Source organism: Sorex fumeus, unplaced genomic scaffold, assembly GCF_029834395.1.
Source record: "Sorex fumeus unplaced genomic scaffold, SorFum_2.1 ptg000008l, whole genome shotgun sequence".
Taxonomy (NCBI): domain Eukaryota; kingdom Metazoa; phylum Chordata; class Mammalia; order Eulipotyphla; family Soricidae; genus Sorex; species Sorex fumeus.
In genome coordinates this window covers 11,224,333-11,252,326 of record NW_026606065.1, presented here as the reverse complement: position 1 = coordinate 11,252,326, position 27,994 = coordinate 11,224,333, and the positions used below count along the sequence as shown (strand labels likewise).

At 45.1% G+C, this 27,994-nt stretch overlaps 1 protein-coding gene across 1 annotated transcript; it reads right to left on the bottom strand.

The window, feature by feature from the left end:
• Positions 1–2,285: 2,285 nt before the first annotated feature.
• On the bottom strand, positions 2,286–25,519 carry CGAS (cyclic GMP-AMP synthase). Its single transcript, XM_056109954.1, has 5 exons — positions 24,860–25,519; positions 19,523–19,742; positions 14,175–14,408; positions 5,490–5,592; positions 2,286–2,661 (listed from the first exon to the last, which is right to left on the bottom strand). The coding sequence occupies exons 1-5, from the start codon at positions 25,517–25,519 to the stop codon at positions 2,286–2,288; spliced, it is 1,593 nt and encodes a 530-aa protein (XP_055965929.1).
• Positions 25,520–27,994: the final 2,475 nt, after the last annotated feature.

Below are 27,994 nucleotides of genomic sequence, written 5' to 3'. Positions count from 1 at the left end.
TTGCTTTATTAAAAACATAAAGATGATAAAGGCAATATAAAGTGAGAGAAATGTGTGATAGATAACAAAGGTTAAGTATTCAAAATATATTAAAAATTCTATAAGAGAATGAGAAAAACAAAATAGCAAAAAATGTGCAAAATAATATGAATACGAGGCAGTTGCCTACAACAAAACAAAAAAAAAAGCTAAAATTTTATTTCATGCCCATTTTAGTTTAAGACTGTGGGAATCTTCAGCGCCTCTTTTGCAAACCACAACACCCAAAAGGAGAGAGAGAGAACACAGGGGAATGCCCTACCACAGAGGCAAGGTGGGATGGGGGGTGGGGGGTGGGAGGGATACTGGGACCTGTGGTGATGGAAAATGGGCACTGGTGGAGGGATGGGTATTTGATCGTTGGATAATTGAAATCCAAGCACAAAAATTTGTAAGTCTACAACTGTACCTCATGGTGTTTCACTAATAAAAATTAAAAAAAAAAAAACTTTGGGAATCTAATGCTTTTGAGAAATACAATATGTCACCAGTTAACATCATGGAAGTACAGCTAAAGCAAACAACACAAAATGAAAATAAGTTCTCAGATAACATTTTGTTTCATGTGATTGGAAACATCTTCCCTTATATTATTAAAAAATGACATTTTCAAAACACTTTTTCTTTACATAAAATTGTTCCTTAACATAAAAAAGTAAGCTCAATTTTCTAGTCTAGTATTACTTACCCTACATTTTCTTATAAAATTATGAATCTCCTGAGACAATATAATTTATTTTTACATTTCCTTCTTACGTGTCTTATCACCTGGACAGGAAACCGCAGAATACACTTGTACACTGCACATCAAAGTGTAACAGTTTCATGGAGGTGCTAATCATTGGTAGTAGTGTCTTTCACAAACTTCCTAATAGTGTCATTCGCAAACATGAGAACTGTGCTAGTTGAAAAGTTTTCACTAAGTGCTTGATTCATTCAGTTCAGGTGACAGATATCATTTTCATTCCATGCTGATCAACTTCTCTGCTAATTTTTCTCTTTTGTCTTTTAGTCACCTGATGTAGTGTTTGGCAATCAATCGCGGCTTTGCTCTGAGAACTGCATGGTGCTAGGTTTGCACTTGAGGTTTCTGGACGCAAAGCCTGCCCTCCAGTACTCTGGGACATCTGCCCTGCTGAGTTTTCTCGAGATTTTACTTTGTCTTACTTCTGGTTTACCTGGCAGCGCTCAGGGGCTACCCGCCTGGCATGGTGCTTGTGGGTTGTTCCTGTTGCTGTTCAAAGACCAGGTGGTGCCAGGGATCAGCCTGGGCCTGCGACATGCAAATCCTAGGTCCAATTTTCTAATTTGAAAATGCCTGGTTGGGGGCCACGATTGCAGCTCTGGGGTAAAGCACTTGCCATGTATGTGCGAGGTTCTGGTTCAAACCCCATCACTAAAAGGAAATTTTTTTTTAAATAGGGGGGTTATGAAGAGGCAGAAGGGAAACTGGGAACATTGAAAATGGAAAATGTACATCAGTAAAGGGATGGGTGTCAGAACATTACAGGACTGAAACCCAATCATGAACAACTTTGTAACTGTGATTCAATAAAATTAATTTTTCAATTAAATTTAAAAAATATATACACACATATGTACATACACATATAGATATTTTTTAGTCCTTAATCTAGAATTTCTTTTTTTTTTTTTTTTGGTGAAGCAAGATAGTTTTTTTGGGTTTTTTTTTTTTTTTTTGCTTTTTTGGGTCACACCCAGCAATGCACAGGGGTTACTACTGGCTCATGCACTCAGAAATTACCCCTAGCGGTGCCCGGGGGACCATATGGGATGCTGGGAATCGAACCCGGGTCGGCCACATGCAAGGCAAATGCCCTACCCATTGTGCTATCACTCCAGCCCCAAAGCAAGATAGTTTTTATCGAACAAAACTTGCTTAGAAAGATGTAAAAGGCAAGAAAGAGGAGAAATATATGTTCAAGAAAGAACACGGACTTCTCCAGGTTGAAACAGGCCAATAAAGAAAGAGACAAGTAAGCGAGATTTGTGTTCAAGGAAGAACATGGGCTTGAAAAGCGAGCCTAGAATAGTATTTTATCCTGATCAAAGTTTACAAAAAGCCAAATCATTGTTGACATTCACTGCAGTCAACCAAGTCTATGACACATTTCAAACATTCAAATAACCATAAACCCAAGCACAAAAATTTGTAAGTCTACAACTGTCCCTCATGGTGTCTCACTAATAAAAAATTTTTAAAAAAAATTCAAATAATTATAAAGCTATTCCACTTCTGGATTCCTTTCAAAATTTTGTTTAAAAATTGGAAATCCATTGCTTATTTCTTGTTCAATCATCTTGTGAAGAAAGTCTCGACTTTCTTTGTTGATGAGTTCTTCAGAGAAGAGATTGAAGTCAGGAATAAAATAATGGGGAAGCTGATTTGTCTTGAGGCACTGAAGAAAGTGCTTCACAAAGTTCTCAAAGCAGAGTTCCACGTTGCTGACTTTCCACTGATTGTCGAAGGGGGACGTTGAGCACATGTGGAAGAAGGCCGTTTTCATGTGGTAAGAACAGAAGTTCTCCATTTCCTCGTGGCCTTCGTAATTCCTTTTCAATTGTTCCAGGAGGTATTTCATTAATTTTAAACAATCTTTCCTGTTGGGGAGGGGTAGAAGGGGGCGAATCATTGACATTTTCCGGTTTACAACTGTTTTCTTACATAAAAAGCTTTACACAACTTAGAGGGGGAAATACGTACCACACAATGAACAATATAGATTTTAGAATATATAATAATGCAAAACTCAATAAAGACAGACAACTAATATAAATATTTGCAGAGTTCCACAAATCTGATTTGGAGCAGGGGTGGGGTGGGGTGGGGTGGGTGCGTGGCAGTGCTAAGAACCTGAGGAGGTGGAGCTGTCTGAGTTCTGCAGGGCTGGGGACCCCCAGTAGTGATCAGAAGCCCCAGGACTACACCCAGAGGAGTTTGGGGTGCCAGGGTTCAACCTTAATCCTGGTGTGAATGCAAAGCATGTGCCCCAGATCTCTGAGCTTTGTCCCTGGCCCTAAATTATTTTTTAAAAAACGAAATATGCGGGGCTGGAGCGATAGCACAGCGGGAAGGGCGTTTGCCTTGCACGTGGCCGACCCAGGTTCGATTCCCAGCATCCCATAGGGTCCTCCGGGCACCACCAGGGGTAATTCCTGAGTGCATGAGCCAGGAGTAATCCCTGTGCATTGCCAGGTGTAACCCAAAAAGCAAAAAAAAGAAAAAAAAAGAAATATGCTTTGAAGTCTCAGAAGTACTCCTCATTTTTGGTTGAGATATTTTATTTCATCAGAATCAATTCAACTATATAAAACTGATATTTTGGCTGGAGATAATAAACTGGGTCGGGAGCTTATCTTGCACACTGCTGACCCAGGTTCTATCCCTGGCACCCCATGTGGTCCCCAGAACCCACCACGAGTGACCCTCCAGGGGTAAGCCCCGAGCACAGCTGGGCGTGGTCCCCAAACAAACATATTTACATTAGTCAATAATTCAGAACCTAGAAAAACGTTTTCATTTTTCAAAAGTTGTTTTGCTTTATAAGACTTTCAGCAATAATGCTATTCATCCAGTTATTTAGCAGTTGATAAAACACAGATGTTTGAAAATTATATACTGACACATAGTACAACAGTTAGGGTGCATTTCTACCATGCACCCAATCCAGTTTCTATCCCTGGACCCAATGGTCCCTGACCATCTCTCGGTGTGGATCAGAGGCCCCCAACACTGACAGGGTGATTCAGGTAATCACTGACACTGCTGGGTTGAGCAGCATCTTGTCCTCGGGCCCCTGCTTTGAACCAACAGCCCAGATGTCCAAGAGTCGAAAGAAAAAAAAAACCCACACAATTATTTGGGCTTACCAACAAAGTATTGTTCTTTTCAAACCTTATCATGGGGAGTGGGGGGTGAGGTGGGGGGCCTGGGTATCAAACCCAAGGCCTCAAACATACAAGGCATGTTCTGCACCACTAAGCTATATCCCTGCCCTCCTTTATGATTTTAGCAATTTTTTTTCTAGTTCAGGGAATCAAACTCAAAGACAGGCCAGAATAAGTGATGCAAGCACTCTACCAGTGAACTATATCCCCAGCTAAAATCTGTTTTGTTACTGCTTCAAAGTTGGCTTATGAACCAAAAAAAGGGTGTTGTGAGGATCCTCCCAGGGTGGGAGAAGCATGCTGAAAGTAGACTCTAGACCAAACATGATAGCCAGTCAATGCCACTCTTGCAAAACACAGGACCCAAAAGAAGAGAGAGAGAACAAGGGGGAATGCCCTGCCACAGAGGCAGGGTGGGATGGGGGGAATGGGGTGGGGGGGAGGGCTACTGCGTTCATTGGTGGTGGAGGATGGGCACTGGTGGAGGGATGGGTGTTTGATCATTGTATAACTGAAACCCAAGCACAAAAAATTGTAAGTCTATAACTGTACCTCATGGTGTTTCACTAATAAAAAAAAAGTTGGCTTATGAAGGCTTTAAAAACCTCTGGGGACCCATACCGAACCGATTTCACTGGGACACCCCAGATAGAGCAGGTGCAGTCTCCCCGCCTTCTGCAGATGGAAGCCGGCAACCATGAGCTTCTACAAGCAAGGCTCTGGCATGTGAGTGTCGAGACTAATTCTCCAAACCACCTTGGAATACCTCCTTACAGAGATGTCTCTGGAACTGAACCATTTATAATTTAGAATCTCAGAAGCTCAATAAAAAATTTTAAAAAAAACCCTGGGGCTGGAGAGATAGCACAGCGGGTAGAGCATTTGCCTTGCACACGGCCGACCCGGGTTCAATTCCCAGCATCCCATATGGTCCCCCAAGCACCACCAGGAGTAATTCCTGAGTACAGAATCAGGAGTAACCCCTGTGCATTGCCGGGTGTGACCCCCTCCAAAAAAACAAACCCTCTGAGGAGGAAAGAGGGAGGGAAAGAGGGGAGAACTTACTGTGTCTCTATGTAGAGGGAGAAGAGGGAAGGAATGGGGAGGGAGGAAAGGGAAGGAAACAAAATGAATGACTGATTTCACTATGAGCTCTTTAGGATGTGTCTGCTACTGAGAAGATAAATAGGCATCTCTTAGTATATTTACAAGTTTAGCCAGTGTGTCACTGGCCTTCAACGTAGCTAAATAATTTCAAGTAGGTACCACAGTTAGTGTTTAACACCTCTCTGTGATTCTGTTCACATACATCCGATCCAATTTCAAGACTATGGTCCTTGACCAGGTATGCCAGTAACACTTCATTTGGTCCCTTGAATCTGGCTTCCCTGTTTTCTTACTCACCTTTAAGTTAACACCTCAGGTCAATCCAGCCACATCCTGAACTGGGATTCCACAAAGCAATGCTCTCTGAGGTATTCAGTCAAGTAATAATTACATATTGCATAAATAAACTGACATTTAGAAAGCATGGAAGTTACCTGCAACATTTCTCTCCTTCCTTTTCACAGCAGGTCTTCGCCTCCCCATGATTGTTCAATATTTTCTTTTCAATGTTAGAGAAGGACAGCCGCCATGTTTTCTCTTAATTTCCAAAAATCAGAAAAACACAAAAGACTTTACTTCAAGTATCCATATATGAACAATGTCATATTTATTTGTTTCTTTCTAAGGGCGGACACATCCATTGGTGCTCAAAGACTTTAACTCTTGGATTTGTGCTCAGAAGCCACTCCTGGCAGGGCTCAGGAAATCATATGTGTGGTAGGGATCAAACCTGCATTGACCACATGCATGGAAAATACCCTACCTTGGTACTATCTCTCTGGACCCAAACAACACAGTATTTAAAATTAGTTTCCTTCATTAAAAGACTGAAAAAAATTAGGAGACTAGAGTAAAATAATAAATGGGTAAGGTAAAAGGTAAAGGCCCTCCCGTTGATGGTCGATTTGCTCGAGCGGGCCCAGTAACGTCTCCATTGGAGACTTTGTTGTTACTGTGTCTGGCATATCGAATACTCTCGGTAGCTTGCCGGGCTCTCCGAGAGGGGTGGAGGAATCGAACTCGGGTCGGCCATGTTGGCCGCTTAATAAATGGGTAAATAATATATTTACTGGGCCCGCTCAAGCAAATCGATGAACAATGGAAGGACAGTGCTACAGTGCTACATAAAACAAATTCTTTAAAGCAAAAAAGTGGGCCAAGATAAGAAAAAATGGGGAGGGGAATAGGAGAGTGGTCAGAGTTTAATATAATTATTCATGCTAATATGGAGCTGGAGCGACAGCACAGCGGGTAGGGCGTTTGCCTTGCACGCGGCTGACCCGGGTTCAATTCCTCCATCCCGCTCGGAGAGCCCGGCAAGCTACCGAGAGCATCCCGCCTGCACTGCAGAGCCTGGCAAGCTCCCCATGGTGTATTCGATATGACAAAAGCAGTAACAAGTCTCACAATGGAGATGTTATGGGTGCCCACTCGAGCAAATCGATGAACAATGGGAGGACAGTGCTACAATATATATATCTTGGGCAGGGCACACCCAGGGTACTCAGGATACTCCTGGTTCTGCACTCAAGAATTACTCCTGGAGGTGCTCACAGAACCATATGGGATGCCAAGGACTGAACGCAGGTCTGCCATGTGCAGGCAAACTTCCTACCCACTGTATTATACCTCTGGTCTATATTTTGCTTTTACTTTTAATTTTCTTATAGAAATAAAAAGAAACATTTTTAGAGGAATGAAATAGAATCCAGATTCAGAAAAGAATACATAAAATATCTGGAATATGATCCAAATATATTCAATATTCAAAAGAATTAAAACGTCTTATTTTCAAAAAAAAAATCTATAGAGATCAACTCCCACTTGACCCAAATGCTGAACTGAACAAAAGAATATCAAACATCTATTTTAACTACATTCAATAATGGAATAGAAAACATGCTATAAACATACATGTAATCTCAACAGAGGATATCTTGAAGAACGAAATATAAGTTTTATCATTGAAATGTCAATGTCTGAATTTTAAAATTTTCTAAATGTCACTGAATAGAAGTACCTTAGTATTCTTTGTGGGAGGGTTAGTGATGATGAATTCCTTTAACTGGTGATTGTCTGAATATTCAAATTCCTCTTTCAAATTTTAGTGGCAATCAAGCTGAGTACCATATTCTTGGTTGGAAATCTTTCCCACTTAGCATTTTGTATATGTTATGACACTTTGAATGTTCTGATAGTCTTGTGAAGTTTCCCTTGTAAGTGACTCTGCTCTTCTCTTGCTGATTTTAGAATCCTCCCCCCCCCACACTTTAATTATGTATCTTGATGTATGCCTCTTTTATTTAGGTTGGGGGGTGCTTTTTTCCCTTTTGGATCAGCAATGTTTAATTTTATTCCAAGCTTCGTACCCAAGGATTCCTTCCAGAAGTATTTGAGGAATCCTGGAGCTGGGGAACACACCCAGGCCTCCTGCACACAAAGCTTGTGCTATTATCGTATTGGGGGTTTATTCCATTTGGAACACTTTGGGCTTCCTGGATCTGGACATCTCTCTGAGCTACTATCTTGGTCCATCATGAGTTCATCCATCTCATAATGTCCTGTGCTCCACAAGGGTCTGGATGTGTTTTAGAGGGTCTAGGTGCCAACTGAGTGCCTAGCTCTGGCTGTGGCACTAGTTCCAAAAGGTCAGGATGGTGACCAGTATTTGAGATCATGAGTCTCTGGGAAATCTGTGTCTAGATAAAGTGATACTGGTGAGAAACCATGGGATGAAGATCCTATTTACCCAGAAACAACTATGACTTTTAAGCAGGTAACCAGGGAGGGTCAAAGTTACCAGAGCTTGGCAGCCACAAAGTTGCCACAGGTCACATTGAACTGGGCAGCAGCTTGGGTTCCCATTTTAGATCCTCGGTTCTAGGTTTTAGCAGAGCGTGTACACCCTGGATGGCGGGCAACCATGGGCCACTAAGTAAGTACGACAATACTGTCTCCATGTAGGCCTGCAGTATGTTTGTAGAGAGACAGGGTCTGGGACTGTCTTTCTGCTAGGAGTAAGGCCTGCATTATTATCTCTCAGCATTCATCTCCCTCCCCTACTTCAGCTTAGCTATTTACAAGGTGTATTAGAGTTCTCTGAGATGCCCCCTCAAGATAACTTATTATGGAGGGTGAGATCCAATATGGTTTCAATCAACACAGCTATTAGCAAAGCTGGAAAGCTCATCACATCACCATCTCTGCTTCTAGCCTATCGTTTCTTACTGTCATTCCAGTATTTTAAGTTAGAGCATCATAGAATTGGTGCAAGATATTAAACAGAACCCCAGGATAAAGTTCCACACTTTAGAAATCTCATCCCAGGATAGAGAGATAGCACAAGAAATAAGGCACTTGCCTTGCACAGGACCCAGTAAGATAACCAGCACCACAGAGTATCCCACAAGCACCGTCAGGAATCACTCCTGAGCACACCGGGAGTTTACCATTCTTGTAAGTTTTGTTATTCACGTAAACTGAACTAGGAAATATTAGTTTCTATTCCTTGAGAGAGTTTTTGAAAGAACAGAATAATTTCTTCCCCTTTCTACTAGATGTACCATGGGTAGCTCTTTTAAAATTTCACCAAACATGATTGCCACTCAATGCCTCTCTTGCAAAACACAGTACCCAAAAGAAGAGAGAGAGAACAAGGGGGAATACCCTGCCACAGAGGCAGGGTGGGAGGGGGGGATGGGGGGTGGGAGGGATGCTGGGACCCGTGGTGGTGGAGGATGGGCACTGGTGGAGGGATGGGTACTCAATCATTTTATAACTGAAACCCAAGCACAAAAATTTATAAGTCTGTAACTGTACCTCATGGTGTTTCGCTAATAAAAAAATTTTTTAAAAATAAAATAAAAATCAAATAAAATAAAATCTCACCAACCTATTATCTATTTCATTTCTAATGGGAACACAATTAAAAACAATTGCTTTATAATTTCAAAATTAATATGGTATTAGTATATATAGAAGCAATTTGCAAAGGAGCAGTTTCTACTGCTGAGGAAAGATTTTACTTAGGTAAATGCATAGTAAAAAGTGTGTATTCAAAAGTAAATTTGAGACTGTGAAAAAAAAATCAATATGAAGAGAAACATATGATTACCTCAATAAAGCAGAAAATCCAGCTAGCAAAATTTAACGTGCATTCATCATTTATGAAAAATACCTCTGTGCAAAAATATCTAGAGGAGAATCTGATCTGATAAAAGGTCCATTAAAAAATAAGTTGTGGGGGCTGGAGCAATAGCACAGCGGGTAGGGTGTTTGCCTTGCACGTGGCCAACCTGAATTCGATTCCCAGCATCCCATATGGTCCCCCCTCAAGCACCGCCAGGAGTGATTTCTGAGTGCAGAGCCAGGAATAACCCCTGTGCATTGCCGGGTGTGACCCAAAAAGAAAAAAAAAAGTTGTGGCCAGGACAGTGGTAGAGCAGAAGACACACAGCATATCTGGTATGTGTGGCAACCCCAGCATGGTCAGGTTGTGGCCTTCAAACAAACAAAAAATGACTCCTGTGTCTGGTATCTTAAGCTAGTGGTGACCAAACTGGCTGAGTCCCTTTTTACTCCCATCCCGCTTTTCAGGGAATAGTACAATGGTCCAGAGACAGAAAATTATAAACCAGACTTTTGGCACAAATAAGGGCTAAGAGTGGTCACGGGGATGGGGGGGGGGGGGTGAAGAGGCAAGGTGGAAGTCTCCCTCTGAGTTTCTCAGCCCCCTGCTGGCAAACACTGATTAATCTCATTATACAATAATATGGTCACTGTCCCTCTGAATCATAGAATCTGAGCTATAGAAACTAAGGACATCTGCACTTCTATATTCATTGCTGCACTGTTCACAATAGCCAAAATTTGGAAAAACCAGAGTGCCCGAGAACAGATGACTGGTTAAAGAAACTTTGGTACATTTACGCAATGGAATACTATGCAGCTGTTAGAAAAGATGAAGTCATGAAATTTACATACAAGTGGTTCTATATGGAAAGTAGCATGCTAAGTGAAATGAGCCAGAAAGAGAGGGACAGACATAGAAAGACTGCACTCATCTGGGGAATCTAAAGTAACAGAATGGGAGACAAACACCCAAGAATAGTTGAGATAAGTACCAGGAGGTCTGCTCCATGTCTTGAAAGCTGGCAGCACAAGCTAGGGGGAAAAGGCAGCCAGTTAGAGAAGGGAACACCAAGTAAAAGATGTTTGGAGGATTCACTTGGGATACGAGATGCGTGCTGAAAGTAGACTATAGACTGAAAACAATGGCCACTCAATACCTCTGTTGCAAACCACAACACCCTAAAAGAAAGAGAGAGCAAAAGGGAATGCCCTGCCACAAAGGTGGGGTGGGGTGGGGGGCTGGGGGCTGGGAGGGACACTGGGATCAGTGGTGGTGGAGAATGGGCACTGGTGGAGGGATGGGTATTGGATCATTGTATAACTGAAACCCAAGCATGAAAGTTTATAAGTCTACAACTGAACCTCATGGTGTTTCACTAATAAAAAAAAAAATGGGGGCTGGAGCGATGGCACAGCGGGTAGGGCATTTTGCCTTGCACGCAGCCAACATGGCCGACCCTGGTTCGATTCCCAGCATCCCATATGGTCCCCCGAGCACCGTCAGAAGTAATTCCTGAGTGCATGAGCCAGGAGTAACCCCTGAGCATCGCCGAGTGTGACCCAAAAAGCAAAATAAATAAATAAATTAGTCAAAGAGGGGCTGGAATGATAGCACAGTGGGTAAGTCATTTGCCTTGCACGTGGTCAACCCGGGTTTGATTCCCAGCATCCTATATGGTCCCCTGAGCACCATCAGGGGTAATTCCTGAGCACAGAAGTGACCCCTGTGCATGACCGGGTGTGACCCAAAAAGAAAAAAAAATAGTCGAAGAACACATGGATAAGAATTTCCCAGAGTTGAGGATTATAAGCACCAAGATCCAAGAGGTCTGAAGGATCCCAGGGAAAATAGACCCATCTACCAGAAAATAGACTCCAAGGTACACCATACTCAAAATGACAAAAGCCAAAGCTAGACAGGATACTGAAAGAACCAAAAAAGGAGCTTACATCCAGCAGATCTATCATATGAAACTGCAAGCCAGAAGAGTATGGAGCGATATAAACCAAATGAAATGAACAGCTCACTAAGAACACTCCACCCAGCTAGATTTAATTCAGATTTGAAGAAATGATACAGAGTTTCATAGACAAGCAACAGCGTAGGAAATTCACAGCCTTGAAACCAGTGTTGCAAAAAAGCGTTAAAAGAGCTTTCCTAAAGAACAGGACAGATTTCCCAACACGTGGCATTGAGGATGACATTCACCAACGGTGCATGTAGTTGGCATCTAATAGATTAAGATAGGTATGCTTATTCCTAGCTTACTAATGTATATGGGTTTTCTTTGCGGGGGGGTCACACTGGCAATGCATGGGTTTATTCCTGGCTCTGCACTCAGAAACCATCCCTGGCGGTGCTCGGGGGACCAAAAGATGACGGGGGTTAAACCTGGGTCGGCCGCGTGCAAGGCAAATACCCTACCTGCTGTGCTATCGCTCTGGCCCTGCTAATGTACATGTTTTCAATGAGGAATTAAAGTCTTATTTATATTGTTAAAAGCACTTAGCACTCACTCATCACAAATTGACTTTTATTGAATTATTTTCTGATCATTTCATTTGTCGTTCCTTAAAGTTTTGTTGGAGCAAGTAATAGAAAATAAATTTGTTATATGCCTGCCATATAACAGGCATATAACAGGCTAGAGCGATAGAGCAGTAGGGCGTTTGCTTGCACGCAGCCAACATAGCCGACTCGAGTTCGATTCCTCCGTCCCTCTCGGAGAACCCGGCAAGGTACCGAGAGTATCTCGCCTGCACGGCAAAGCCTGGCAAGCTACCCGTGATGTACTCGATATGCCAAACACAGTAACAACAAGTCTCATGATGGAGACGTTACTGGGCCCGCTCGAGCAAATCGATGAACAACGGGAGGGCCTTTACCTTTACCTTTATATGGTGAAGGGTGATTGCTAGGGTGAGGAACACTGGTGGTGGGATTTGTGTAGGAACACTGTATGCCAGAAACAATTCTATTATGAGCGAGTTTGTAAATCATGGTATCTTAAAAAAATAAATGAAAAAAAATTATTTAGGGGGAAAAATAACAGCAAAGATCTCAGACTTCTTAAAATATTGATATTCTTAGTAATAATGCCCTATTATTTTAAAACAGGTGCACAGATTAAAATACGGGATTAAAAAAAATATACAGCTTGTAAGACCAGAAATTTTCTAGGCAGATGTTTAGAAAGAGAAGAGCCTCGCTAGGTTTAAAGTAACTCAATTTGGGTAGCACAGCGGGGAGGGCACTTGCCTTGCACGAGACTGACCCAAGTTCAATTCCCAGCATCCCATATGGTCCCCTGAGCACCACCAGGAGTAATTGCTGAGTGCATGAGACAGGAGTAACTCCTGTGCATCGCCAGGTGTGACCCAAAAAGTAAAAAATAATAATAATAAAAATAAGATAAAGTAACTCAATTTAGCCAAGAAATATTATTTCTAGAGCCTGGGAGATAGCCCAAGGGCTGGAGTGTATACTTGCATGCAGGAACTCAGGGGTTCAATTCCCATGATGATGTTGTCCCCTGAGTACTGCTGGAGCGACCCCTGAACAATGAGCACTGAGTAGTCCCCAAACACTGTTGGATGTGATTAAAAAATTGTTGAAAGTTTCTTATTTCAATAATATTGCTAATATGCCCCTCTGTCAAGTCACTCAGATACTCACAGGAACACAGAGAAAGAATTTAGTGTGAATACAGATAATCAAGAAAGGGGAGATGGAGAAAATCAAAGGTAGCAGAAAGCAGACCCAAAAAGTAAAAAATAATAATAATTATTATTAAATATTAAGATGTGCACCTGTCATCAGCCTCTCCTTTCTTTTTGCCTTTTATTGTATCTGGGCCACACCCGGCGATGCTCAGGGGTTACTCCTGGCTCTGCATTCAAGAATCACTCCTGAAGGTGATCAGGGAGCATACAGGATGCTAAGGATGGAACTAGGATTGGCCACATGCAAGGCAAGTGCCCTACCCATTGTATTATCCTAGCTCTGGACCCTTCCCAGCGACCTCCACTTTCATTTTTATGAAAGGATGTAAGCACTAACCCACTCAAAGTGATTTCCCCACAGTCACAGGAATACCGGTAGACTCTCATCTTTAAGACAAATTACATCAAATTTTTCAAAGCTAGTTCAGACAGAGCCAGCAAAAGTATGATAGAGAATTCCATTCAAAAGTTCCATTCGACCCATTGGCTCTTTTGCAAACCACAACACCCAATAAGAGAGAGAGAGAACAAAAGGGAATGCCCTGCCACAGAGGCAGCGTGGGATGGGGCGAATGGGGGATGGGAGGGATACTGGGACCCGTGGTAGTGGGAAATGGGCACTGGTGGAGGGATGGGTATTCGATCATTGTATAATTGAAACCCAAGCACAAAAATTTGTAAGTCTACAACTGTACCTCATGGTGTCTCACTAATAAAAATTTAAAAAAAAAAAAAAGTTCCATTCGGACAGAGCCAGCAAAAGTATGATAGAGAATTCCATTCAATTCCATTCTCTGATTCCAAAGCCCTGTTTGACTCCAGATCAGTACTGCTTTTTATTCTTGTGTTTGTTTGTTCAGGGACCACACTTAGCAATGCTCAAGGGTTACTTCCGGTTCTGTAGTCAGGAATTACTCCTGGCTCCCCGTGGTGCTCGGGATGCATATGGAATGCAGGGATTGAACCCAGGTCAGCTGCATGCAAGGCAAACACCCTCTCCGCTGTGCTCTCATTCCAGCCTCTGCTTTTTATTCTTTATCTAAACCAAACCGAACCAAAAGAAGCGACCTCCAAATGTGAGCTAGCAAACATTTCAATCTGAGAAACGGATACTACTCCTGAAACTCTACCTTTTCAATTTCCCCTCTCGCAAGTCTCCTGTCTTGCAGCCTACACAGGCTGCAGGCTTCCGAATGCCTGAAATGCCAAAAGCATCGTTCGACCTTTCACTGCCCCAGTGACACCAGCTTCCACATTCACCATACCTTGATAATGATCTCCCTCCTTTGCAGGCTTGGCCACCAGGTAATACGGATCTTTTCTGAGATCTGTCCGAACTTTTCGCCCCAGCCATTGATGAATTGGTAGGCCTTCCTTGGTGCTTTCAGGCCAGCTGCTTTTTAATTCCAGTGCCAGGATTATATCCACAGATATTTTTTGAGATTTCAAAATAAGTGTTACAGCAGGGCTCCCGATTTTCTCCTCTTCCATAGTGACATCTGCAGTTTAAGAATAAAGCCAACGTAACTCTTATACAAACCACAACACCCAATAGGAGAGAGAGAACAAAAGGGAATGCCCTGCCACAGAGGCAGAGTGGGATGGGGTGGGGGGGGTGGGAGGGATACTGGGACCCGTGGTAGTGGGAAATGGTCACTGGTGGAGGGATGGGTATTCAAAATAAATTAATCAATTTTTTAAAAAAAGAATAAAGCCAACGAAGAGTTTATTTTATTTTATTTTTGCTTTTGGGGTCACACCCGGTGATGCACAGGGGTTACTCCTGGCTCGTGCACTCAGGAGTTACTCCTGGCAGTGCTCAGGGGACCATATGGGATGCTGGGAATTGAACCCGGGTTGGCCGCGTGCAAGGCAAACACCCTACCCACTGTGCTATCTCTCCAGCCCCAAGAAGGGTTTATTACTCCAATTTTTCTTGAAATACAGGGAAATGACGTAATTTTTGTTGGAGATCTATAAAGTGCAATGGTGAAAATCAATTCTCAGCAAACACAGCTCCCACGAGGCAAAAAGCTGACTTGCCTAACCAATGTATATTGATCCCTTACATGAGTAGAAGCAGGGGTTGGGAGTGTATGACTAATTTTTTGTTTAAATTTATGGCTGTTACATAGGAAGGAGTGTGGTACCGTCTTGTCCATCACGCCCTACCAAGATCATGAGTTGCCCCACACGAGCAGCTCTTTGGCATGGCCATGGCTCCAGAGGCAAAAGGACTTAATCCAGAGCCCGGCAGCTGCAACCAGGTCAGCTGCATGCAAGGCAGAAAAGTGAATGGACCATGCATTAAACTACGGTGCCATGCCTCCCCGGGAGGGAAAGGGTGTTGCTCCCTTCCGCCTCTTTCCCTCCCAGCAGCAGGGTGCCCACCGCCTCAGAGCTTATAGGAAAGTCAGGTATGAGCTGGCGGTGACAGGGCAACTGCAGTCTCATGGGAAGGGGGGTGGTACCAACTCATCCTTCATGCCCTACCAAGGTCACGAGTTGCCCCCCATGAGTGGCTCTCCAGCACAGCCATAACACCAGATGCACAGAAACCAATCTCGTAATTATCTGGCTCTTTAGAGAAATCCAAAATCACGCGGCCACTATTGTGGCCGCACAACGTTATATGATTCTCATAACCAGCTATAGAAAACAAAGTATTTCACAATGCCTTTTCAGCAATTCTGATTGTTGGGGGGGAATTCTGAACAATAATGGTGCATCTTTTGTCGAAATAATGAATGTGATCAATGTAGAGAAGAGTTAAGTAGAAATCATCTGCCTCACAGGCATTGGGAGGGATGGAAGGGGGAGGTATATTGGGGTTCTTAGTAGTGAAAAATGAGTACTGGTGAAGGGAAAGGTGTTTGATCATTGTATGGCCGAGACTTAAACCTGAAAGCTTAGTAACTTTTCCCACAGTGATTCAATAAATAAGTAGAAGAAGAAAAAACAAATAAAATTATGAAAAAAAAAGTAAGGTGGAGTTCATGCCCAATTCAATCAGCTAATCAGTGGCTGAATAAATAGCAGTACTCCTACATAAAATAAATAAATAAATTTATGGATGGTAGTTTGGAAGGAAACCTGGAGAGAATATTACATAGTATCGGAGAGAGAGGTGATTCTGGAGACCACAGACAGTGGGTATCTGGGGTAGCACAAAGGCATCGTGACAGAACTCAGGAGTACCCACTCAGGTTTGATCCCCGGCTCCACAGCTGGGTGTGCCCCCCCCCTGAAAAAAGAACAAAAAATCCCCAGAGCAGCCAATAACTGCTGCAACATTATTACAAGTCAGGTATGTAGATACCAACGATGGAGGATGGCTGGAGAAATTATGGCTGGAGAGATAGCACAGCGGTAGGGCATTTGCCTTGCACGCAGCCAGCCTGGCCGAGCCAGTTTCGATTCCTCCGCCCCTCTTGGAGAGCCCGGCAAGCTACCGAGAGTATCTCACCCGCACGGCAGAGCCTGGCAAGCTACCTGTGACGTATTCAATATGCCAAACACAGTAACAACAAAGTCTCCAATGGAGACGTTACTGGGCCCGCTCGAGCAAATCGATGAACAACGGGAGGACAGTTTGTAAAGATACATGTGTACATAATTAACATGAAAATGAAATATTACTCTATTGAAAGAGCTCCTGCATTTGTGACAAGTATGAACCTGAGAAATTATATTCTGAGTGAGATATGCCACACTTCAGAATGGTTCCATGGAATTGTCTGCCATAGTAGCAGGGGGAGGGGTCTGATCGGGAGCAGGGAATACTGGGGACATCGGTGGTGGAAAATGTACACTGGTGGAGAGATGGGTGTTCGATCATTGTATGACTGAAACCCAGTCATGGAAGCTTTGTAACTGTGTCTCATGGTGATTCAATTTAAAAAAAAAAATTTAAAAATAAAATAAAAAGTATGGACAAAATACCAAATAAATAAATTAAAAGGCACATACAAAGTACAAAAAAAAAAAGGCTTCCAACTACACATGATTCTAAATTTACTATGTTCTGACTTACAACAGAACCCATGCAATTTTTTAATTTAATTTTTAGTACAATAGTCAAGGCCTCACTAAAAATTAGTGTTGTGTTTAATGATTCTGCTTAATGGTAGTTTCTAACAGTGTTAAAGTATATTTAAAATGGGATAAGCTAAGCAATGATATTTGGTAGGTTAGTGGCACTGAATGCATTTTTAGCCAACAATGAAGTTTATCGGTACTTTCCTTCATCCTAAGTATAAGCAGATCATCTAGATGCAAAAACAAGAGTGTAGAATGGCTACGGGTGCACAGAAATGAGGGGAATGAGGTGTTGGTCAAGGATATAAAGCTACCATCATTGATGCATCTAGAAATCTAATGCACGATCTGAGGACTATGGTTACTATTACCATATTGAATACTGTAGCACTGTAGCACTGCCCTCCTGTTGTTCATGGATTTGCTCTAGCAGGCACCAGTAAGGTCTCCACTGTATACTTGTTGTTACTGTGTTTGGCATATCGAACATGCCACGGGGAGCTTGCCAGACTCTGCCGTGCGGACGAGATATTCTCGGTAGCTTACTGGGCTCTCTGAGAGGGATGGTGGAATCAGAGCTAAGTCGGCCGCATGCAGGGCAAACGCCCTACCCGCTGTGCTATCGCTCCTAGAAACTTATAAAGAGAATAGATTTCAGGTGCGATTACCACACACTCATTTGGTCTCCCGAGCACTGCCAGGAGTAATTCCTGAGTGCAGAGCAAGGAATATCCCTTGTTTATTGCCGCGTGTGACAAAAAAAAAAATAAAAAGGAATTGCTCTGAAGTAACTAACCATGCAAAGGACATTGAGGAGAAGAGAAAAACAATACAAGTCAGCAGAGTCTGATCAGGAGGCAAAGGTAATTGACAGGTTGAGGAAGCAATCAACAAACCCAAGATCCCTGTGGCCAGGGAGGAAGGGCAAACCAATGTTATCCTACAATCCTCAAACAGAAACAAAACAATAACAACAACAATAAGAAAACAGGGCAGAGAGGCTGCTGCATGCACTCACTCTCTGGCCACTGGGCATATGCAACTAAAAGAAGAGCCCCAGATGCACCACATAATTCACAAAGCTCATGGTCAGATTAACCCAAGAGCTCTTCCTTACTGCCGGGTGCTGGAAAGATAATACAGTGAGCAGGGCGTGTACCTTGCAAGATTGCAAGAAGCCAAACTGGGTTTGATCCCTGGTATCCCATATGGTTCCCCAAGCACTGCCAGGAGTGATTCTTTTTTTTTCTTTTTGGGTCACACCCAGTGATGCACAGGAGTTACTCCTGGTTCATGCACTCAGGAATTACTCCTGGCGGTGCTCGGGGACCATATGGGACACTGGGAATCGAACCTAGCTCGGCTGCATGCAAGGCAAATGCCCTACCTGCTGTGGTATTGCTCCAGCCCCCAGGAGTGATTCTTGAGTGCAGCAGCAGGAGTAGTGGCTGAACATTGCTGGGTGTGATCCGAGAGACAGACAGAGAGAGAGAGAGACAGAGAGACAGACAGACAGACAGACAGACACAGACACAGACACAGACACGGAAAGACAGAGGCAGAGAGACAGAGAAAATAGAGAACCCTCCTTACTGAGGTCAAGAAAATAGTTTAAAGGGATAATGCAGGGGCTAGAGTGATATAGTACATCGGGTAGGGCACTTGCCTTGCAAGCTACTGACCCAGGTTCAATCCCCTGCATTCACAAGGTCCCCCAAGCAACAACAGGAGTAATTCCTGTGTGCAGAGCCAGCAATAAGACCTGAGCATCACCGGGTGTGGCCCAAAGAGCCAAAAAACAAAACAAACAAAAAACCCAAAGAGTTGATGCACATCTACTGTATGTGGGAGGAGATAGTTCAATCCCTGGCACCACAGGGTCATCATCCCCCCCAGACCACCAAGAGCAACCTTCAAACAGTGCTGTCAAGTACTACTCAGCACTGGGTATGGCCCAAAAAGAAAAAAAAAAAAAAGATTGCAAGTAAACCAGAGGAAAAGGTTAATATAGAAGAAAAATCTTTAGTTAACACAGAAGAAATTAAAGAAATAAAATATGGGCTGGGGATAATTTCATCATAAAATAAATGCCCATTGGGACTGGAGTGATAGTACAGCAGGTAGGGCATTTGTCTTGCACACGGCTGACCCGGCTTCGATTCCCAGCATCCCATATGGTCGGTCCCCTGAGCACAGCCAGGAGTAATTCCTGAGCACAGAGCCAGGAGTAACCCCTGTGCATCACCGGGTGTGAAGCCAAATTAATTAATTAATTAATTAAAAGCCAAATAAATAAATAAATTCACATAATTTTTTTTTCAAAGTTAACCAAGTCATGATGGAGGGAAGCAGACATGGGTGAAAGGTTGGAACTATTGGTACAATGTATGCATGAAATCCTACCAGAAACAGTACTGCAAATCACAGTGTCTCAGTTAAATAAACAAAATGTGAAATCCCCTCCACCTGCCCACACACACACACACACACACACACATACACCAAAATCAGCCAAGGAATCTACATTGACAATTACTTGGGTACAACCTTAAGAATCCAAAGTAAAAGATCTTACCATCGATTTTTAAAATTTCTTCTTTAATGATTTCCCGAAATTTGGATAGCATCTTAGAAGCTGATAAATAGTCATCTTCCAAAAAGACATTCAGGGGATTTCCTTTGGGATTCCTCTTGAACTTCACAAAGCAAAAAGCAGCATTCTTTTCATATTTTATAAGTTCAATTCTGGGGACCTCCAGTTTGAACATAATATCAAATTCGTTAGGAACAGAAACCTAGGACATGGGGGGAAGGAAGGGTAAACAAAGCGATGAAAATGTTCGTGATTGGCTTTTCTTAAAATTTCTACTTAAAAAACAATAACAGCAACAAACCTTAGGGGGCTGGAGTGATAGTACTTTTGGCCAACGCAGGTTTGATCTGCAGAACTCCATAATTCCTGCTTTCCATAATTAAAATATTTCTGTATCTATTGCAAAACTATTCTGAGTGTTCTTTTTTCCTTTTTGTGTCACACCTGGCAATGCACAGGGATTACTCCTGGCTCTGCACTCAGGAATTACTCCTGGCTGTGCTCAGGGGACTATATGGGATGCTGGGAATCGAACCCCAGTTGGACACGTGCATGGCAAATGCCCTACCCACTGTGCTATCACTCCAGCCCCAATTCTGAGTGTTCTTATATATGCCTTTTAGTGAAAATAAGTACTTTTTTCTATTGTTTTATTTATAAACACACACACCCCCCCCCCCAAATGCAGAGTTCAAATACTGAACTTTAAGGTAAATATTTCTGGGGCCAGAACAATAGTACAGCAGGCATTAGCCTTGCATATAGCTGACCTGGTTTGTGTCCCTGAAACCCCATACGGTACCCCAAGCCTGTCAGGAGTGATCCCTGAATACAGAATCAATAGTAAGCCCTGAGCACCAATGGGTGGCCCAAAACCAAAAAATAATGATGTAAGTACTTCCTTGAATTTAGAAAAAATCCTATTTTCTAAAGTGCTCACTGTCACTATCCTCCCGTTTTCATCGATTTGCTCGAGCGGGCACCAGTAATGTCTCACAACAAATCGTGAGACTTATTGTTACTGTTTTTGGTATATTGAATATGTCACAGGGAGCTTGCCAGGCTTTGCTGTGCGGGTGATATACTCTCAATAGCTTGCCGAGTTCTCTGAGAGGGGCGGAAGAATCGAACCCGGCTCGGCCATGTCGGCCAGGTGCAAGGCAAACGCCTTACTCGCTATATATTCCATCCCAATATAAGGGAATATCGGTAGCTCTTCCCTTCATCCGTCACTTGGAATTGCCACATCTTATTCAAATATCAACCGTTCTAGGGGCTAGAGAGAAAGCACAGCAGTTAAGGTGTGTCTGGCCTGCGGTCATCCATGGTTCTAACCTCAGCACCACATGTTCCCTGAGGAACATGGTGCATCCTTGCAGGCCCCCAAGCATTCATGGGGTGGCCTGGCAATACCTGCATCATTGAGCCCTCTCGCTGTACCGTCAGCCAGTTAGGCTGAGAATCGGTGAAAGAGGCCCTGAATCCCTTTGAGCAGTGCTTGGGAGAGTCCTACGTCCAAAATGAATTAGCCATTCTAGAGATGTCTGATAATCTTGTGAGTCGTTTGTTTTGTTTTTTTTGGGGTCACACTTGGCAATGCTCCGGACTTAATCCTGGCTCTGCACCAATTATCAATCCTGGCAAGCTTGGGGGACCATCTGGGGTGTGTGGGATGACCCTGGGTCAACTGTGTATAAAGTTGGGCTGTACTATCACTCCAGCCCCAAGTCTTGTGGTGTTAATTTACATTTTTTTGATGAGTAATAATCCTGAGCTTTTTCTTATGTTTATTGTTATTTGAAGTGCATGAAGTATCCACTCACAGCAAAGCAGGGGCTATTAATAGGACTCATGCCTTGCATACTCCCGGCCCTAGTTCAATACCTGGCACCACAATGCCCCTGCATTGCCAGGTTTAGCCCTGGAGATCCCTGGCCCTGGTAGTTCCTGGCAGCATGGGCTTGAGCAGCATCACATCCTCAGGCCCTTCCATTCAACTGCTCCAGCCCCTAAGAATTAGGTTTTACTTCAAAAATAAATGAAATCTATTATTAATAGACATGAAAAAGGATGACAGGAATTCATTCTGAATTTGGTACCCTGAGAAAGCAAAAGCTTTGAGAGAGATCTCCCACTTTCATTTATCCATTTCTATTGAAGTACCAGATTTATAAATCTGTTAATCATCCTTTTCATGCATATATCACTGCAACACCACATTAATCACTAGAGTGCCAGTTGCCCTCCATCAGTGTCCCAAGAACCCCTCCCAGCCCTGGGATCTCGCTGCATCCCATGTAAGCTCAGTTCTGTGGAGAAAATCTCCAAATTCCAATGACTTTGACCATTTGTTATTCCTATACTATAAACTTCTTTGTCTCCCACATATGAGAGACATTTTTTAAAATGTACTGCAAAATGGAAGAGACAGTGCAGCAGGTAAGGGGCTTGCTTTGAATACAGCTGACCTGGATTCCATGCCTGACACCCCACACAGTCCCCTGAGCCCAAACAGGAGTGATCCTTAAGCAAAAAGTCAAAAGTAAGCCCTGGACATGCTGACCCACCATGCTGAACCCAGGCAAACTCTTTCTTTTGCATTCATTCATTAGATTGAATGCCTGCCATAGACTGAGGTTAGACAAAGATGGCCCTCAAACAAAAATAAAACTGTATTCTCTGCTGCCCGCATTACAACCTGCCACTTTCCTCTCTCTTTCCTCCCTTTATCCCTCCTTACATTTTCCTAAATAAAACTCTTTGACTTCACTCTCCACTGCCTCCTGTTGAAAGTTCCCTCTGTGAGAAAAGGCACCACAGCAGGATTACCTGGGCAAGAGTCGGGACTGACATTCTCTTATCTGCAAAGAGCAGCGCCTCACTCCAGATGGAGTTCAGGGTTCCTGAGCATTGGTTGGTGGGGACTGACCGGTTCCTGTGTCATGTAGATCATGCACATTCCAGTTGCAGTCTCACAGCTCTCTAGTGGGGATGGCGGGAATGTAGTGCCAGTGCTGCAGAGGGGGACCAGGGCAGACTTTAGCCACCCCAACCTAACACAGAGCCTGGCAAGCTACCCGTGGAGTATTCGATATGCCAAAAACAGTAACAATAACGGGTCTCATTCCCTTGACCCTGAAAGAGCCTCCAATATGGCAGCATTGGGAAAGACAAGTAAGGAGAGGCTGCTAAAATCTCAGGGCTGGGACAAACGGACAAGTTAACGGCACCCGCTCAAGTAAATCGATGAACATGACAGTGATACAATGAACACAACACAGGCACTTCCCCAGTGACTCAGGTGGGCGGAGCACAGAAAAGGTAAGTCTCTTTCCTCCTGGCTCCTCCTTAGCTCCCATCTCAGGGAAGTTACCTCCATGCTACCAAACCAACTGGTAGATAGCAGAAAGCAAAGCAGGGCATATTCTATTTTTTTTGTTGTTTTTTGGGTCACACCCGGCAATGCACAGGGGTTACTCCTGGCTCTGCGATCAGGAATTACTCCTGGCGGTGCTCAGGGGACCATATGGGATGCTGGGAATCGAACCCGGGTTGGCCATGTGCAAGGCAAATGCTCTACCCGCTGTGCTATCGCTCCAGCCCCCATATTCTATTTTAGAATCTCCTGCATCCTAATTCGTAGTGTATAGTTTCTCTCTTTTACAACATGGGGTTGCCCTCTTCTCTCATACTTCCAAAATGAAACGATGCATTGACATGTGAGACATCCAAGAGAAACGGGAACTGCACGCTGCAGAGATGCCTCAGGACTTTAAGCCAGGCAAACCTTTGCGGGGTGCCTCAGATGGGGGCAGGCGTCATCCCTCCACCTGCCCCCTAAAAGCCCTGGTGGCTGCCAACTTCTAGAACCCAATGAGAAGTGCAGGTACGCAGGTTCGGTGAGGGCAAACTCCAGGCCTCAAGGGATTGGGGATGGGTTGGTCTTGCTCAATCCCCCCTTCTGTCCCCCTCCCCCATTCCCATGGGACCCTGGAGGTCATGGCCACAAACTACCCTGGGCTGCTACTTAAGCTCCCTAATGCCCATGATTCAGAGACACATAAAAGAATCCCTGAACCGAGCAGCTCACTGCAGATATTTCTCCAGACCCTGATTATCTAAAATTTTAGAATTCCAGGAGCATGCGGCCACTCTTGCAGCTATACAACATCTTGTGCATAACAAGCTATACAAAAGAAAGTATAAGGAAGATTGTCTGCCATAACGGGGGGGGGGGGGGGGGGGGGGGGGGGGAGGGGAGGCAGAATACTAGGGACTTTGGTGGTGGAAGATGTGCACTGGTGGAAGGTTGGGTGATCGATCATTGTATGACTGAAACTCAAACAGGAAAGCTTTGTAACTGTACCTCATGGCGATTAAAAAATAATAATAGGGCCTGGCGCACAGCAGGTAGGGCATTTGCCTTGCACGTGGCCGACCTGGGTTTGATTCCCAGTATCCCATATGGTCCCCTGAGCACCGCCAGGGGTAATTCCTGAGCACAGAGCCAGGAGTAACCCCTGTGCATCGCCAGGTACGACCCAAAGAGCAAATAATAATAATAATAATAATAATAATAAAATTAAATTAACATTCTGAATCAAAAAGTAATGTGGAGATCATGCCCAGTTCAATCAGCTTAATCAATGGCTGAATAAACAGCAGTACTCCTACATTTAAAAAGAAAATAAGAAGAAAGAAATGGAAGCTGCAAGGACTAAGGAGAAAAAAAAAAACTTCCTTCCGGAGTACAGAAACGCTCTGCACAAGCAAACGTTCTTGGACACATTAAATTTGGGGTGGGAGATTGGGCGTGTTGGGCCTCACCTCGCATCGCTCAAGGATGACTCCTGGCCTGTGCTCAGGGATGAGTCCTAGCAGGCTAAGGGGTGCTAGGGATCGAACCAGGGTCAGCCGCGGACAAGGAAAGCGACTTACCCGCTGAACTGTCTCTGTGGTCCCAATGCGGGGCTGGAGAGATAGCACAGTGGGTAGGGTGTTTGCCTTGTGGTCCCAATGTGTCCCTTCATTTTGTGGAACTGTCGAACTGTCAGCTGCCCACTCCTACTTACCCATCCAGACTCTGACCTGACCCCACCGTGCACACCGGGGCGGGTGGTGAAATCTCCGCGGAGCTGAAGGGGCCGTCGGGCACTCAGTGACTTGGGTGCCCCGTGGAACGAACCAGGTCTGGGTCAAGGGCCACCACGAGGCCAGATCGAGTCACTGCGACAGGGAGTGTGGCGCGTCCGCGGCCCCTAGAGGCCTGCGGGCGACTGGGCAAGAAGATGAGGACCGGGGGGTCCCGTCCGGACTCACCTTCACGTGCTCGTAGTAGCTCCCGGCGTTGAGCAGCTCGACCCCCTTGAAAGGCGACTCGCGGCCCCGCAGTCCCCGCAGCACGCGCTCCACCACCTTGTTCACGGCGCCCGCCGCCTCCGACACCTGCACGCTCCGCAGACGCAGCAGGTCCAGCACGGCGCGCGCCTTCCAGCCGCGGGGACCTGGGCCGGGCCCGGGGCCGTCGGCGGGGCCCGCGGGGGCTCTCGATTCCCGCACCGAGCGGCGAGCTCGCGGCCGGGACTCGGACGGCTCGGGGGCCTCGACGGGCCGGGCCAGCCCGTCGATCTGGGCGTCCCCGGCGCGCGCGGGAGTTTCGGGGGCGCGGGCGGCCCGCGCGCTCCCCGACGGCTCATCCTCGGGGCCCGGAGCGCGGCCCCTCCGCCGGGTCCCCGACGCCCGGGCGCGATCGCACGCGGCTGCTCCTGCCCCGGTGGATTCGGGGGTGGCCGAGGGCTCCCCGGATGCCGTCGGGACGCAATTCTTCTTCTTCGGCGCCGAGCGCTTCGCGGCCGCGGCTCTGGCCTTGGAAGTCGTGGGCGGCGCGCCCTGGGCGCACGGAGGGTTCCCGCGGGGCGCGCGGGGTGCGCGGGACGCGCGGGGCTCCCCGAAAGCGGGCGCGATGTCAGGCAAAGGCATCGGGAAGAGGAAGGAGCACCTGCCGTTGCAAATGAAACTTAAAACTGTGGCGGGAATCTGGGAGAGGAACAGCTTCCCGCCACCTCCCACCCACGCAGGAAGCGGCGCGCCGCGCCGTCACCCGAGCCACGCCCCGAAGCGGCCACGGAAAGCGCTGAGCGTCGCACTCTCCGGCGGCGGGGACGCCCCGCCGGGAACCCGCCTGGGAGGGGAAGCCGAGGGCGGCGGGACGCGGGACACAGGCCCGAGCGACCCTCCGCTCTGCCAGTTTCAGAGTGGCCCGTGTCGCTTCTGCCCGGCTCTTGCATTCCTGGGCCCCGAATTCCAGTCGGATTCACCTCGGTGCGTGCGATCCAGGGGTCCGACTCGTCCACCCCCTTCCCGGACTGCCGTTTGTTATTGAAATAAAGGAGTTGAGACGAAATGTAGGGGCTTTGTCAAGGCTGACTTGTCTGTTAATCACTTTTTTTTTCGTATTTGTTTTGTTTTTTAATGAGGAGAGAATAAAACTGAGCTAAAATTTTGGACAACTCCAGACCTTGCGCTTGGAAGGTGATGGAAAAGTTTTCGATGTGAGTATAAAGGCATTTTAAAAATGAATGTGCAGGACAACACCCAATAAGAGAGAGAAAACAAAAGCGAATGCCCTGCCACTAGGCAGGGTGAGATGGGGGGGATGGGGGTGTGGGAGGGATACTGGGATCCGTGGTGGTGGGAAATGGGCACAGGTGGAGGGATGGGTATTTGATCATTGTATAATTGAAACCCAAGTGCAAAAATTTGTAAGTCTACAACTGTACCTCAAGATGTCTCACTAATAAAAATTTTAAAAAATAATTAATGTGCAGGGGCTGGAGCCATAGCACAGAGGGTTGGGCGTTTGCCTTGCACGCGGCCAACCGGGATTCCATTCTCAGCATCCCATACGGTCCCCGGAGCTCCGCCAGGAGTAATTGCTGAGTGCAGAGCCAGGAGTTACCCCTGTGCATCACCGGGTGTGACCCAAAAAGAAAAAAAAAAAGATTAATGTGCAATAGAAGTCGTTCAACTTTCATGAGATGGAGTAAGGTGAGGATTGACTATAATTAAAATTAGTTTTTTTGTTTAAAGTTTTAATCTTAATGATTTGGGGAGGATCACACCAGTTGTGCTGGGGCCTACTCCCAGCTCATCAGGGGGAGAGAGACGTCACTCCTGGAGGAAGCTCGGGAGACCGTGTCAAACGTTGCTGGACTTCTCATGCAAAGCCCTAGCAGTCTCTTTCCAGACACACACACACACACACACACACACACACACACATACCACTGTGTTAGAGCAATAGTACAGTGGGTAGGGTTTAATCCCAGGCACCCATATACTCTCTCAACTCTCCAGAAAAAATCCCTGAGCACCACTGGGTGTGGCCCCCAAACCAAACAACAACAAAAACAATTGTCTAAAGTTCTTAACCATGAATCTGATCCTCTGGTTCTCAAAACCAGTCAAAAAAACATTTTAATGGCACATTTAAACTATGCATGCTGATCAGCCCATTGTGATTCCAGAGTGTTTCATTACAGCTTCCAAATATCTATAAAGTAATTTATAGAGGGACCAAAGCAATCAGCCACATGGAAGCAAGTACCCAACTCCCGGTACTATCTCTTACCTTGGCCTTGTGGTTTTTTTTTTTCTTTAAAAATAAATTATTGAATTACAGTTTGATACACAGTTACAAAGTTGTTCATGATTGGATTTCCATTATACAATGTTCCAGCTCCCATCCCTTCACCAGTGTACATTTCCCACCATCAATGTCCGCAATTTCCCTCCTGCAACTTCCCACCCAGACTGCCTCTATGGAGTTGTAGGTCTGTCTGTCTCTTTCTCTCACACAGTTACCATGTATATCATGTTACCTCCTTTCTGCCCTCAGTTCTTGTCCAGAGTGTGGTCATCCAATTCTCATTGTCAAAGTGGTCCCTTCTCTGTCCTAACTGTCTCTCTCTTACCTTCCTTCATCCCTGGCCCCACAACCTGTGGCAACTTTCCAATGGTAGACCAGTCCACCTAGTCGTTGTTTCTGTTGGATTTGGATATTAATCTCATACTATGTTTTTTCTATCCCACAAATGAATGTCCTGTCCTTAATTATTTTTTCTTTTTGGATCACACCCGGCGATGCTCAGGGGTTATTCCTGGCTCTGCACTCAGGAATTACTCCTGGCAGTACTCGGGGACCCTATGGGATGGCAGGAATTGAACCTGGGTCGGCCACATACAAGGCAAGCGTCCTACCCACTGTACTTTCGCTCTAGCCGCCCTTGATTTATTTTTCACCCTTCTAATTATTTTTCTTCTTTAAATTTTAAATTATTAAACTACACCCAGTGTTGTTCAGGTTTTTCACCTGGCTCAGTGCTCAGGGGGTCACCCTGGCGATGCTGGAGGTGGGTATATGTGATGCTGAGTCTGCCGTGGAAGGCAAGAACT

Excerpts from the sequence above, each read along its gene's own strand:
- CGAS (XM_056109954.1), bottom strand. The coding sequence starts at position 25,519 with ATGCCTTTGCCTGACATCGCGCCCGCTTTCGGGGAGCCCCGCGCGTCC. Across the intron at positions 19,743-24,859 it reads GCTACTACGAGCACGTGAAG|GTTTCTGTTCCTAACGAATT; the intron begins GTGAGTCCGGAC and ends CCCATGTCCTAG. Across the intron at positions 2,662-5,489 it reads GAAGGAGAGAAATGTTGCAG|GAAAGATTGTTTAAAATTAA; the intron begins GTAACTTCCATG and ends CCTCCCCAACAG.